General features: G+C 42.6%; 1 protein-coding gene across 5 annotated transcripts in view; it reads left to right on the forward strand.

Annotated features, from left to right (window-relative positions):
* LOC129178511 (rho guanine nucleotide exchange factor TIAM1-like) overlaps positions 1 to 15,396 on the forward strand; it is an 80,388-nt gene that overhangs the window by 43,987 nt on the left and 21,005 nt on the right. For all 5 annotated transcript variants that reach the window (XM_054770845.1, XM_054770820.1, XM_054770829.1 and 2 more), the window contains 7 exons: positions 1,562 to 1,786; positions 6,412 to 6,597; positions 8,664 to 8,810; positions 8,918 to 8,992; positions 12,081 to 12,251; positions 13,462 to 13,566; positions 15,078 to 15,159. In XM_054770845.1, coding sequence (XP_054626820.1) covers positions 1,562 to 1,786; positions 6,412 to 6,597; positions 8,664 to 8,810; positions 8,918 to 8,992; positions 12,081 to 12,251; positions 13,462 to 13,566; positions 15,078 to 15,159 — 991 coding nt within the window. The remainder of the gene's footprint in view (positions 1 to 1,561; positions 1,787 to 6,411; positions 6,598 to 8,663; positions 8,811 to 8,917; positions 8,993 to 12,080; positions 12,252 to 13,461; positions 13,567 to 15,077; positions 15,160 to 15,396) is intronic.

The raw sequence follows: 15,396 nt of genomic DNA on the forward strand, positions 1-15,396 counted from the left end.
CCCTCACGTTTTCCACATTTTATGTTGCAGCCTTGTTCCAAAATGGATTCAATTTATTTATTCCTCAAAATTCTACACAATGCCCCTTAATGACACCATTTTTTTGTTTTGTTTATAAATATATGGAACATTTTTAAAAAGTTAAGACATCACATGTGCATAAGTATTCACAGCATTCACCATGAAGCTGAAAATTGAGCTCAGGTGCAGTCTGTTTCTACTGATCATCCTGTAGATCATATGTGTCAGTGTAGGGCTGAAACACTGCAGGTTTCTCTCCAACCATTTTCTCCAGCAGGTGATTCAATTGATGAGTTCCTTCCCTCAAATTGAAGGAGATGATGATCAATAAAATCACCTGCTTTAGTGAACGGCTGGAAAGAAAACCTGCAGTGTCTCGGCCCTCCATGACATGGGTTTGACACCCCTGCTGTAGATGTTTCTACAGCTTCATTGGAGTCCACCTGTGGTAAATAAGCACGCAAAAAGTGAAGCACTGTGATTACTTTTTCGGATGTACTTTACATTTATATCATAGCTATCCAGTGCATTGTATGTTTTTCAGATTTGTTTAAAATTTAATCAAAATAAAACACAAACATTGGAAATACATGCTTTTCATTGACAAACAACAATATGCATTTTTTAAATTATTTTAAATTCAATTCAGTTCATCCATCCATCCACTTTCTATGCCGCTTATCCCCATTAGGGTCGCGGGTATGCGGGAACCTATCCCAGCTGACTTTGGGCGACAGGCGGGATACACCCTGGACTGGTTGCCAGCCAAATCGCAGGGCACACATAGACAAACAACCATTCACACTTAAATTCATACCTATGGACAATTTAGAGTCGCCAATTCACTTAACATGCATGTTTTTGGAATGTGGGAGGAAACCAGAGTACCCGGAAAAAACCCAGCTCAATTCAATTTATTTACAACAGAACAGAAGTTATCTCATGACACTTGACACATTTTATTGTATTTGTATTGGATTTTGGAATATATGTCTTCCCTGCTTCTTTTTGTTTTTCAATGGGCTGCGCAGTGGCCAAGTGGTTAACAATTTGACCATTGGCCAAACAGTCAGAAGTGGGTTCGAATCTCCGTTGGGCATCTCTTTGTGGACTTTGCATGTTCTCCCTGTACGTGCGTGGGTTTTCTCTGAGTACTCCGGTTTTCTCCCACATTCCAAAAACATGCATGTTAGGTTAGTGCAACACTAAAATGTCCATAGGTATGAATGTGAGTGTGAATGATTTTTTGTCTATATGTGCGCTGCGATTGGCTGGCGACCAGTCCAGGGTGTACCTAAAGTCAGCTGGGTTAAGATCCAGCATATCCCCGCGGCCCTAGATTAAGCGGCTTAGAAAATTAATAAATGAATGAATATATTGAGAATTTTTTTTTTTTTTGAATGTATATATTTTTATTTTTAGTTTAGCTTGTTTATTGTTTGCTTTGAGCCATGCTCTTGTCTGCTGCGTTGTATTGGTTTACACCAATGGCAATAAAGATTATACTCGTCTTTATTTTATTTATTCTGTTTCTTGTCAGACGTCGGGCCAGACGGAACTGGAGAACTGGATCACGGCGATCCACTCTGCATGTGCAGCCGCCCTGGCCCGCCAGCACCACCGGGAGGACACGGTGCGCCTGCTGCGGACCGAGATCCGCAAGCTGGAGCAGAAGATTGACATGGACGAGAAGATGAAAAAGATGGGGGACATGCAGCTGTCCACCGTCACCGACGCCAAGAAGAGGAAGACCATCCTGGAGCAGGTAGCTTATCTGCAGGTTATTCACCTTCCTCTTCCCCTGTGAAAGAACGAAAACACCTGAGGCTCTTTGCAGGAGCATATCTACTTGTACATGCTTCACACCTCAGCCAGCATTCTTTCTCACTGCACAGAATGTTCCGTTCACTGGCAGTGACACTAACAGCAGAAAACATGCTCATGCTGGAAGTGACATAATGCACACAGATGTAGTCAAAGGTCAGTGCAAACAACATAAATTGTGCTGTCAAATGATTACAAATTGTAATCAAATTAATTAATCATGATTAATCACCAGTTCAAATCTCCATTGAGCATCTGTGTGTGGAGTTTGCATGTTCACACCATGCGTGCGTGGTTTTTTTCCAGCTACTCGGGCTTCCTGCCACATTCCAAAAACATGCACGTTAGGTTGATTGGCAACTCTAACTCTTTGTCTATATGTGCCCTGCGATTGGCTGGCGACCAGCCCAAGGTGTACCCAGCCTGACGTCAGCTGGGAAAGGCTCCAGCATACCCCCATGACCCTAATGATAAAGCGGCACAGAAAATGGATGGATGGAGGATTAATCACCATTTGCAACTGTGTGAAATATGCCCATTTTTACTGTATTTGATGTACAGAAAGAAATGACAGGACAGGATTATATGAATGTGTATGTACAAACAGCTCCAAATTAACTGAAAATTTAAATCAAACTAAAACATAGCACACATGTCTGAAAATCTACTTACCTAACATGAGTCTCTTTAATCGTAACAGAACATTTGAACCACACTTTAACGATGCATTTTTTGTGATTTCCGACTATTTAAATGCAACAAATTGTACTTCCACATTGAGTTACGTTAGTGAGTGGAAAAAAATATCCACTTACTGTTTTTCTTTGTCTTTCTAGTTTATTGAGACCACACATGCGCGCATCATAAAGACATTGTTGTGCATTTGAAGTGTCCTTGAATGCATCTCGCGTAGGGATGTCCCGATCCACATTTTTTGGCGTCCGATCTGATCCGATTTTTTTTTATAGTCTTGCCAATTCGATCCGATCTGGTACCGATTGTTTTTGTTTGTTTGTTTTTTAATAATAAGCTTTTCTTACAAACATGAGTTTGTGGAATTGAATATGGTTATGAAAATAGCTCTTCAAAGCATTAAAAATAATGCAACCACAAAGTATTGCTGAATTTACTTTTTTATTACACAGCATGACCAACAATATTGTTTGGCTTTTGTAACAAACCTCTGTGAGTCAAGTCCCTAATCCAATAAAAGATCCAGTGAAAGATCAAACTGGAAAAAATGGGTGTGCAAAATACTTTTATGGTAGGACTAATCATTTGACATGGTTATAGATCAATTTGTGGTGTGGTTCAGAATATGACATTTTTTAACAAACTCTCTAGGGCCCTATGAAATTTGTTTTATTTTTTCCCAAATTTTGTTTTTTTGGTTTTAGAATTCATTGTTTTACCTTTTGCACTTGTTTTACCAGCATAGAGTGTGTGCTATTTGGGTTAGTGAATAAAATGCAAAAATCCTTACATTTATTGATGCAATACATCATTGGCCCATTTTGTCCAGTAATTGGTTTGGTTTTTGGTTTGGTTTAGTTTATTTGAACATGAAGGTTTCAATGGAATACATCTCATGAATCATTTTTTCACAGTTCCACATGTCCAAAAGGAGTAGGAAGAAGCAAAGCTTATTGAGAAATGGATGTAGCTTAGCTAACTTTTCTAATGGGATGTCAGCTTCAGCACATACTGTATTGCTACAAACTTCCACAAACTGTAATGCCCGTACCTGTGATAAGAAATATGGAGTCACAGTTGTAATTCCAATCGCGTTATATAATGACACCCGTGTTTTGTTTACACAATGTGACAAATGTGACAAAGGGCGCTCTTATTTTGAAGGCTGGAATGTGTTGAGAATGGCAATTGATACATGCTGGGTTCAAGAATAAACGTGCCTCTTGTCTTTTTTCACTCAGGACCTGCACATCGTCAGTGGCCATTGTAAAATGGTCCTTACATTAAAGCAGTAAAACACAACACAGTGAAAATATACTCATCCAATACACTCAACCAGTCTGATTCGCGCGCACACACACACACACGTGTGCACACACAGCTGCACTACCTTAGCTAAACTAAGCGAACCCCGCTAGCTTCCATTCATGCTCCATAACAGGAGTTTCCAAGGTTTTTTGCCGCAGTTTCGACATGTTAAGTAGTGTCCCTATTATAAGCACGCCCCTACACCATGACGCAGCAGTCCGAGGGTGGCACAGTGAGAGGGAACTACCGCTGTAGGTACGGCGCCGAATGTCCAACGTGAAACTAACTTGACCACAGTATACCGCAGACATGTCTGCATAGTGGTGTTGCGTTTTCTTCTTCTTGCAGGAGGCAGGAGTCGAGAGTCAACAAGCTTTGAGGCGCATTACTGCACCTACCATGTTTGGAGTGTGGCTCAGGGGTACGAACGTGATACGGCAAACTGATCGGCCTGATCTCGTGACGGAAGCCGATGTTATGCGATCTTCACCAATACAGCGGATCGGCAGCCGATCCCGATCCTGAAGAAGGGATCGGTACATCCCTAATCTCGCGGTCATCTAGTGACAACGAGAAAGTGTCGTTCTGCTGTCGAGCGGACAAGAGACGTGCATTTGCGAGTTGGAGATACATATATGGTGTTGGAGATACATATAGGGTGTTGGAATTCAAATGCTGTTGGGTATTTACGAGGGCAACGACGGTTGCATATATAAAAATGAAAGGATGGCGGGGCCACATTTTTTTTACTTCAAGATGGTCAAACTAATACAATGTTAATTTAATATCTAATCATGTATATCATGATAAAAAAAGAGCCTCTGCCCCTTTTTGGAAAAGTGTTACAAAATATATCAAGCAGGAAACCAGTCTGACAATAGAAAAACATGTATTGTATTGTATTTGTACTTTATTTATCCCACAGCGGGGAAATTCACTTGTTACAGCAGCAAGATACGCAAGTAAAGAGTACAGTGTAAAGAATGCATATTGACTACAGTATGGTGGTTCAGGTGGTGCAGGTGTTGTAGAGCCTGACAGCGGTCGGTATGAAGGACCTGCGGAACCTCTCCTTCTTACACCGTGGGTGTAACAATCAATTAGTACAGTTATTAATTAATAAAATGATTTGTTTTGTAACTTTACTGCCCATTCAAATGTGGTATTCTGGACTACTTCACACACGCACACACACACATACAATTCAAACGTGTCCTCAATTCACCATTGTTGTGTGTCTTTTCCCGACTCCGTTCAGGTTACGGTGCTTTACAGCATGTGTTATCCATTCACAATCTTGGATGTTTTCTCTACTAAAAGCTTATTACATGAGCTCTAGAATACGCGTTCTAGCATAGTTCTATTCACAAACTCATGAAGTAATCAACCAAAGGACTAATCCAATGAGGTTCATTTGGTCTATTGGACAATATATTCTGAACAATTCTTTTTTTCAGACCAGAGTTAGTTTTTCACACCTGACTGTTTTGACGGCTCACTTGCATCTTGCAAACTTGCATCTGTATAAATCAGCTGACAGGACACGTCACAGCACCATCACGTGACCGCTCTGAGGAAGACTGCAGGTGAGCAGTTGAAACTGTCGGTATGAAAAACTAACTCTGGTCTGAAAAAAGAACTCTTTAGAACAGGGTTGCCCATTTCGTCGATCGCGAGCTCCGGGTCAATCAGGTAGTTGGGGTCGATTGCATAAACGTCACGTTGTAGATGTCACATGACATCAGTCAGCTGCCATTAAGTTGACTTCGGTTACATAATCTTTTGTGTCATCATTTTCATTTCTTGTATGTCTGTAATGTTAGATAGCAAATGCTAACTGGGCTAATACTGTACATGAACTGTGTGTCCTAATGAACGCTATGTAGAAATTTTGACTGACAAAATACCGGTACTCAGCTTATGTACATAACTATTGAGGAATTATGTTTTTTTTTTTGCTTTGCCATTTTGAATTGAATTTTGAATTATTGAATGATATCAACTACTTTGACCAACTGTAAACTTTGAAACTGAGTGTGAAATACTAATCGTTAGTATTTAGTATAGTAGTTTCAAAGTTGACCGGTTAGATTTTATGTATATGATGTATAGTAAGAGGAAGATTATTTTGACTTGTAACTTGCATCCTGAGAAAGTGCGTGCAGACATTTACAATGTACATAAATACTCATAATTATAAATGAAATATATACTGTATATTTTCTATATTTACAGTAGGAGGTAGATCTTTGGGACTTGGTCGTTGTAAAAGTAGCTTGCAGGCTGAACAAGTGTGAGCACCTCAGGTTTAGAATATAACCAAAAGACAGTTTGTGCAGGTTTATGTGTGTTGCACCTCCCGCGGCCCACCTTGTGATGCATTGCACACAGACCAGCGGGTGGGTGACCGGTGGGGGCCGTGCTGGTGAGTAATACCACCGCATGGGGGTTTCATCACTCCCACATCTCACTTCTCCTCTTTGGAACAAGCGAGGCTGCAGGATGTTCTTTTCTCAGCTTACACATCTTGTTTGTCTTGAATTCATTTATTCATCCACCTTACAGATCTTCCTGTGGGAACAGAATCTGGAGAGGTTCCACATGGATCTGTTCCGCTGCCGCTGCTACCTGGCCAGCCTGCAGGGCGGCGAGCCCCCGAATCCAAAACGTCTGCTGGGCTTCGCCTCGCGTCCCACAAAGCTGGCCATGGGACGACTGGGAATCTTCTCTGTGTCTTCCTTCCACGCGCTGGTATGACCACATCTCAGCGTAGTGTAGCGCATTAGTGTGCGCTTCTGGGTTGGTTGTGCTCTCTAACTTAATTACACTTCCTAAAAGTCTTAATTGCATGTTGGTCCACCTGACGGAAGCAAAGATTTTTAAACCAGAAGAACTTGACCGTGAACGAGCTCAGTTTAAACCACACAATGTACATTTTAAACACTAATTGTGTAATTGGCCAGAAACTCCGTGTTGCCCTGTGGGTCCTGTATTAGCTTGAATGGTCACAACTAGGGCTGGGCGATATTTACCAAAACTCATAGCCCAATATATTTATGCACAAAAGAACAACATGTGAAATAAAGTCATAATAAGCAGAACCTCGTAGGAGAGACAAGAAAGTGAGTAAAAACACCTTAATTACGTTTAGAACTACAAATAAACTTAATTCTTAGTTTGTTCATTTAAAATCGTCCATCCCTTCATCAAAATAAAATAATTTTGATATTTTATTTTGGCTAGCGCCTCTCTTAAGTCTAGGCAGCGTAATTACATCCGGACTCCCCTCCAGCCTCCACCTTGTAGTTAGGACTACTTGTTTAACTTATCACACATCGTTCTTCCATCACACGTTCTGACACACTGGCAGGTAAGTGACTGAGGCTTGATTGTAATGAGTAGTCATTTAATGAAGATTAAGAAACATTTTTGTTTGAGATCCCGCTCTGTAAAACCACCCCGGTGGCATCGCGCCTCGAGGATGCGTGGATCTCCACTATGCAGTGTGCAGCGGGGGCTTTACTTTCACTTCTATGTCCCCAAATAAATGTCCCCAAATAACCAGTAAACTCTCCCAACGACGCCAGAAAAAGTAGCAAGATTTGTCTCTAGTCGCTTTTGAGAAAATATGTCGCTAAGAGGGTTTGGAATGTCGCCAGATCTAGCAAGGAGGGGGGCGTGGCAGCAGCACCGCTAAGGAGCGCTGCCACACACACAGTGGAGTGAGACGGACCCCCATGTCAAGATACAAGAGAAGAGCGCAAATCTAGTCTTTCGATACGAACGATATGTTTGTTTTTGAAAATAAATACATCAATATAAAAAAAAAAATACTGACATATCGCCCAACCCGAGTCACAACCACCTGACGACAAAGCGCTTTGTCAGGTTTGCATCTTGGGCCCGTTGTTCGAGACCCTAGTCAGCAGGTCACATTGTTGCCGCGAGTGTTGATCAGAATGTACGGAATGAAACTCCACCTGAGACATGCTGTGGTGCATCAACACTACCGGATTGTTGTCCAGGAAACAAAGAACACACACACACACACACACACACACACACACACATCAGAGGTTGATAGTGTTGATTGGCAGGTGGATCAATATGAACTGTGCCATCCCTGAGGCGCTTTCCCACAGAACAGGCTTTTCTACCCCCACCACCACCAGCACCCCTCCTTTCCCTTTTACTGCCTACATCCTCACATCCTTTGTGTCCTTATCTGCTCCCCCCCCCCGCCATCACCACCCTGTCTCCTCCCTGCTGTCTCACACTGTCAGACATTACCACACAATTGATTTTTTTCACCAAGATTTATTGGCCTAGCGCGAAGCCATTTCAAACATGTCACCTAAAGTGACACAAAAATGGACCTGCTACCACGACTAATTAATGAAGAATTCTGAGCAATGTGCCAACCCCCCCGAGGAAATAAATCCAAGTGGGTGTTACAGAGTTCTACAACAGCTTTATCGGTTATGTACCTTTTACGTAATCCTGCTAATGGCGGCTGCTTATAAAAGACAAATCAAGCATTAAGAGTTGACTAACTAGTTAATAAACAACCTTCCGTCAAATATTTAACTATTAAGTCCTATTGGTCATTTGTGTGCACTGGTTAGCATGTCGGCCTTATAGTTGGGAGATCGAATCTAGGTTGTCTGTGCTTGTGTGCGATTTTTCCGGGAGCTTGAGTTTCCTCCCACATCCTAAAAACATACACTTTAGGTTCAGACTGTGTGTCGTCAATGTGAGTGCGAGTGCTTACTTGCATGTGTCCTGTGATTGACACATTGCCCATTTGTGTGTCACAGGTGTCTGCCCGCACCGAGAGTAGCGTGAAGAGGCGCAGCCAGGCAGTCCATCGCACCTTCAGCAAGCGTCGCAGCCGCTTCTCCTCCCTATGGGGGCTGGACACCACCTCACGCAGGAAATCCAAGGGACGCCCCACAATCAGCCAGGTAGCAAACCAGCTCAGTAAGGTGGCACATGTCCTAAATGTCCTAAATGTCCTAAATGTGGTCATCACACACGTGGATGCAGTTGTGAACACTTCCTGTTCTTGCAGGTGTTTGTTGAAGGCATGGAGCCGCCCAGGCCGCCCATAGAGCAGACGTTGGAAGACACGGCCAGTGAGAAATCTGTAAGATGTTCTTTTGGAGAATATTTTCCCCACTTTCTGGTTGTTTGTTCCTCCTTGTTGGCCACCCTGAGACCACAAACACATTCCACGCCAGTATCTGCATCCTTTCCTGGTGAGAATGTTGCTGCAGGCTAATTGCGCCTCATTGTTTTGTCTTTTTCATAAATTACTGGAGCGACTGATTCTGGCTTACAATCTTCTCGCCACCCCGAGGCCAGCAACGACCCTCCATTTTCCACCTCCTTCCACTTTGTGAGGTTTATATTTTTATGGCTTATTGTGCGGAAGAGCACCACGGCTGAAGCCTTCCACGTTTATGATCATTCCTTTTGAGATATCCCGTCCTCCCTTTATGCTATCTTCAGGATAAACTCTAACCTCCCGATGTCTGATCCAGATATAATGCAATCAATCATGTTCCCAGCCATCTTTGCAGCCTATCAAGACACCATGTCCACATCCTCTTGGACACCTTCACTTCTCCTTTTTGCTCAGGAGCAAACCCAGCCAACCAGTCTCTAAGGCCATCAAGTCTATTTGAACTTTAATGTTCTCGTGTTTCAGGTGATTACGTGCAACCCACAAACGAATGCAAATGTTAGTATTTATTCAATCTTGCCGGTCCTGTTCTGGATGACGTTATTTAGTACTAGAAGAAGAATACATTTCTCAAGACAAGAGACTTCTGCAGTGCTATAACCCATTCTCACACTGTGGAGGTCCCCAGTGGCTCTGTGGGAGATTGATTTGCTTCCACCCACTCACAGCTACTACTAACATACTAAGATCAGGCATGCTGGAGGCGAAAAAAGGAGGTTAGAGGACCAGAGGATGGGCTGCAAGATGCTGGTTGACATCAATTTGTTCACATTTCAATTTCCCCCCATAGAAAATAATAATAAACAGAAATAATCTGTTCCAGGGTGAAATTGTGGCCACCATTAAACCTTTACTAACTTGTGTTTTAAAGGAAAACTGCACATTTTTTTGGAATTTCGCCCATCTGAATTTTGCTCTTTTAATTACTTGGTAATTATTTATTTCTTAGTGTCTGTGTATATGTACAGTAAGAGCTCATTTAACCAAAGTCAAATTCCTTGTTTGGCCGAGTAAAGCTGATTGTGGTTCTGATCATCCACAATCCTTATACATTCTAAAGATATAAAAGGAGATAAAAAATACTGTTTTTAAAACAGTAACAGGTTCATTCATGATATGTAATAAAAGTATTTTTGCCAAATATGGTCCTTTTAAGCATTACCGGAACTTCCTCCCTGGGCGCATGGATTTCACATAGCAACATGGAAACAAAAGCCTACACCTAGCATTAATTTTTGCAAACTCAAAAACACATCAGCAGAGTGTGTGGTGAAGCTTGTCGCTGGCCGGCTAGTAGCTAGCCGGTGTGGTGTGGCAAGGTGTCAATACGCCAGTAACTTAGTTCGAGCGGCGTAACAATGTTAATAACAATGTCGCTTGGTTAATATGCATGTTACATTAAATGTAAATGGAGTATTGTTGGCGCTTTTTGGAGGTTTTTTCGGGCTTTATAGGCGGAATAAGTGTTGCCCATTACGTGCATTCTTAGCTGCGTCTTTTTAGCTGTTTTTATATCTTAAGAACACACAGAAAAGAGAAAGACGTGTTCGTCTCACATAAGGATGGTGGTTGATGGGCAATTCTTTTTGCATGAAGTGTCAAGCAGTGTTAATCACACAAAATGTCCGACTTCTGCCTACTTCACGTCATTTCCTGTTGATATTCATCCTGTGAGGGTCTGTACTAGATTTGACCACAAATGCAGGGGAAACGTTAAATGTAACAGTCGGATTTGGTGTTTATGGTGCAACCAAAAAGATATACAAAAATGGCACAGCGAAAACAATCACAAAAGATATAAAGTGTACTGTATATCAAGGCGCAGAGTAAAGGGGCCTGGCAGGAAGACAACGCTAAGTAACACTGATAAAAGTACCAAAAAAACTCACAAGTAATACGAGACCGTAATAGGGGATTCACAAAGTAGTAAATAGTCCAGCATCTTCCTGACGCAGTCAGGGAGTACAAGAAGCTGGTTAGTTGCAGGCCGGTTGCAGCCATGCCTTGCTGCTCCGCCCCGCACCAGAAGGAGGCGAACCAAAGAAAGAACGCAACACACGGCCAGTAGTGAGAAAAGGTATCAAAAACATGACTGGAGGAAGGGAACATGACTCTTAACCTTCATTTTACAGAAAACAAAAGAGTTAATCCTTTGATACTCGCTAGTCTGGGAGGTTTTTGTAAGACTTTTCCTTACAGTTGTCTGACCTGAGGGGCATTGGACTACAAGGGTTCCACTGTAACACAAAAATCTCTACAAAAATAACGGCTTGGTTCCAAACGGTCGCAGCTGAAGGATTTTTCCAAGCTTTTCAGTGAATCCCACTGATGGTAGCAGGGATTTGAGAGTTTCGCCTAGTAGTGTGCCGATGTGACCCCCACCAGCAGAGACATCTTATGGGCCATGCTGGCAGCCAGATGGTGCTGAGCCCTGGGGGGGTTTACATGTTTCGCACCCCCCGGTCTTTCTTCCCCACTTAATGTGTCAGGCATTATTTGGGAATGATGATGATCAAACTTGCTCCCTCCTGCCATCACACTGCACAGATTGAATGGCTGGATGGGGGTAGGAAGGTGATGGCACAGCAGCAGTCGGGAGGGGGGGGGCACAGACCAGGAAGAACAAAGAAGGTGCTGGAAGCTGTCACCTGATAGCAGGAGATATGATAGCACAGATAAAGTAAACGTTGATTGGCCTGCCAGATTGTCGCGGGTCATTGCGATGGGCGCAGAGGTCAGATGTGCACACCCCCACACACACACGCACGCACGCACACACATATGTGGCTCAAAGCCGCTCGGGAGCTCAAGAGGCTTACAAATGAGATTTTGTAATTAGATCTCCAGATGCTTTAGACCACCATCAAATCCATCAAAGTCAGCGCGTATCCTCAATAAGAACAATGTAGCTAGCTAATTATTCAAATTTGACTACACCTTAATGATTGCCAATATATTGCAAATTAACTCTGACTCTGTGTATTTACAGAAGGACAGAGAGAACTCAGTGAAAAGTCTTCCGCAGCTGACCCCAGACAACGACATTTGGGTCCCAGAGAGCCTGTCCCCCTCCTGGGTGTGCCTGCCAAACGACCAACCCGTCCTGGCCATTGTGCAGCCCGGCGACACGGCGCTGGAAGTCCTGAGCAGCGTTTGCAAGGTGGGGCATCAACACAGCGTGCAAATACAAACATCATGCACTCGATGCCTGAGCCTGTAGAACTGTCCCGCTTAGCGTAGCACACATGCTGTGAACTATGTACTACCTGTATGTACGGTATGTGGGATGACACCTTCCAAACCGTGGATGTGTCACATTTTTTACATTCAGTCTGCAACAATACAATGTGACACGCAAACAGATCGTTTTGAAAAACATGCTGTTTTTTTCCATGTGTTCTGACCTTTGACACACAAACTGTCTTATCGGGCCTGTGAGCTATGGAAAAAATACAATCAAAGAATTAATGGTCTTTTCACTGTGGTTGGATTAGTGGCACAGTAATGAAAATGTTCACACCATCCTACATCAACCAGGAAATAGCCTGCTAACTTTGACAGTTGTGTACACCCCACACATTTCTGCAAGTATTATTTTATTATAAAATTTATTAGCACAATTGGCAACAATGGCATTGTCTATTTAGTTTGAGGGGACAGTAAATTTACAAGAGCTGTATACTGACCACATTACATTGTATCAAAGTGTCATTGCTTCAGTGTTGTCCAATGAAAAGATATCATCCAATATTTGCAGGAAATCACATATTTGCAGAAATGTGAAGGGTGTACCCACTTTTGTGAGGTACTGTATATATGATTGCTAGCTTTTTTTTTGTACTTTCTTCACGAGTAAATCCACCTCATTGTCAGTACACACAGCATGATTCCCCTTTGTTGTTCTCAGGCTTTGTTCCTGATGACTTTCTTCCGGCTTCTCATAGGTTAAACTGACCTCACGGTTAGAGCTTACAGCGCCACCTGTTGTCTAGACGTGTGCTTGACACATGGCTAGTTTCATAGAAGCTGTCTGTGTTCATGTGGACATAAAGTGTTTGCGCAGCGTGAATAGGCAGTGACGTTTAGACTCTGACAGAACGACAGAGAGGATCTTTTCATTTCCTCGCCTCACGCCGCATAAAGCCGTCACAGGCGCTAGGCTTCTTCCATCTTCTCTCTCCTAATTGGTGTGAGACGCCTGACGACATGTTCCGTCCAACACAGACACATATATATCGGAAAAAACATGACGTGTGGTCGATCAATGCGCGCTGTCAACGTGTCACAAGCAACCGGAGCATCTGATGGACGTGTCACATGCATTCAGGTCTATTACAAAGATGTCATTTACTGTTTTTTCCTCCCTGCAGAAACACAAGCTCGACGCTTCTGGTCACTACGTGCGATTGAAGGTCGGCGTGAACGACAACACTCTGTTCTACGTGCCCAAACCTGAGGAGGATGTCTACGACGTGGTGAGGTTATTAAATGGTGTAAATCACTCCCAGCCTCCGTGTTTAATACCTCCAGCAAGGAGGTTTGGTTTTCTTAATTCTCCTTTAGTGTAATTTGTAGGATGGGTTCATAAAATGGGTCACATTTTGGGGTAAATCCACACACTGAAAGTACCATAATAAAATGACTGATCAATGAGTATTAAAAACATGAACGGCCTTTGAAAAAACATGTATTAAAAAAAATATTCATAAAAAATAATGAAAATTTTAAAAATGTTATAATTATAATGTATTTGTATTACTTTTTTAATGTTCTTTTTTTTATGTCACTCTTAAACCTTGTCTGATTTGACCAACGTGTCAACAACACGGTCAGAAGCTGTTGTGTCAAAACAGATATAATCTGGATAGGATCCGTACTTGGCAATTCCTTGTAACTAATGTCCAGTTTAAGGATTCTCAAACTGGGGTTCGTGAGACATTGGTTGGGGGTCCGCGACAACGTTTTTTAGCAAAATGGAATGACCTTAACGTGCACAAATGATTAGGAAGCATTGGGCCATTAAAAGAATGGACACATTTAAGTCCATCCACTTCATTAAGGGGTGCAAAGGCCAATTTTTGTTATTGAGAAAAATGACTGGAATGCCAAAATGGTCATCAGGTGCTTGCAAATGAATCCAGGAAGCCAGCGCTTAATTAACACAATTACAACTGTCACTTTTCTGACACGCATTTTAATAAGAGGCAGTAGGTCATAATATTCTTGGTGTTCCCCAGGACTGCAATCTACTTGTGGTGGTGGTGAGTTGTGGTGGGGATGACGGAATGATGTTATGGTCAAAATGACATAAATGGCCATTACGCAGTAGCAAAAAGTGGGTTAAAAAGCAATTCCAATGGCATCTAGGGCTAATGACAACATTTCTTAGGTTCCTTGGAAAATTTATTTTTTAAGGAGTCTGTCCCCCCCCCAAAAAAATCCCCTGCTGTGGTTGACTCTGTTTCTGCCAGATGTCACCAAATGATCTTTCTTGTGTTTATGAAGAACCTTGGTGTTCTGGTAGCCAAGAAGGATGGTAGACGTTCCACTCATCAATACTCATGCGTGTTGTATGATAAGTTACGCAAATTAGCTTGATGTGTTTGTAGTCTCATGATGGAACAAAACCATGGCGTCCGTAGTGTTCATTGCCACAAAGAATGGTCAGCGACGGTGCCGCTCTGAGCTCAAGAGTACATCAATCCTCTCCTGGAGTGCTCTTCATCATCCTCTGATCCTCTCCATCCTTTTTGATCAACATCTCGCCCTCCTTCACTGGCATTACCTTCTCATTTCACAGCTCTCACACCTCACATCGCCTCATTTCACATACACACCACCTGTGTCATGACCCCTCAAGCAATTGCTTTCTTAAGGAGTGTGAATAATACATGAATTCACCTCACCTCTAACAAGTGTGATGACGTGACATTGACCTTCATGCTGCCGCCCTCCTCATCTTTACCATTTTCTTGTGTTTATTCAGCTCTACAAGGAGATTGAGATATGCCCCAAGCACACCAAGGTGATCCAGTTCGACAGAGCGGAGTCCTGCAGCATCGGATACGGTAGGCCGGCTTCAGACCACAGACCCGTTTAGACTAGATGTTTGTCAAATAGATTTTTAGCAATGGAACTCAGCGCCTTGTTAGTGGTGACCACTTACAGCGCCGTTTGTCTTAAATGGATCTAATCGCTCGGTCACGGCAACAGAATAGGAGAAGCCGAAATGCACAGTTTGTAGACGACGACAGTGTATATCAGCAGGCATCCTACGGATTTTTGCACGCCTTCTAGTGAAGGAA

Source organism: Dunckerocampus dactyliophorus, chromosome 1 (assembly GCF_027744805.1).
Source record: "Dunckerocampus dactyliophorus isolate RoL2022-P2 chromosome 1, RoL_Ddac_1.1, whole genome shotgun sequence".
NCBI lineage: Eukaryota > Metazoa > Chordata > Actinopteri > Syngnathiformes > Syngnathidae > Dunckerocampus > Dunckerocampus dactyliophorus.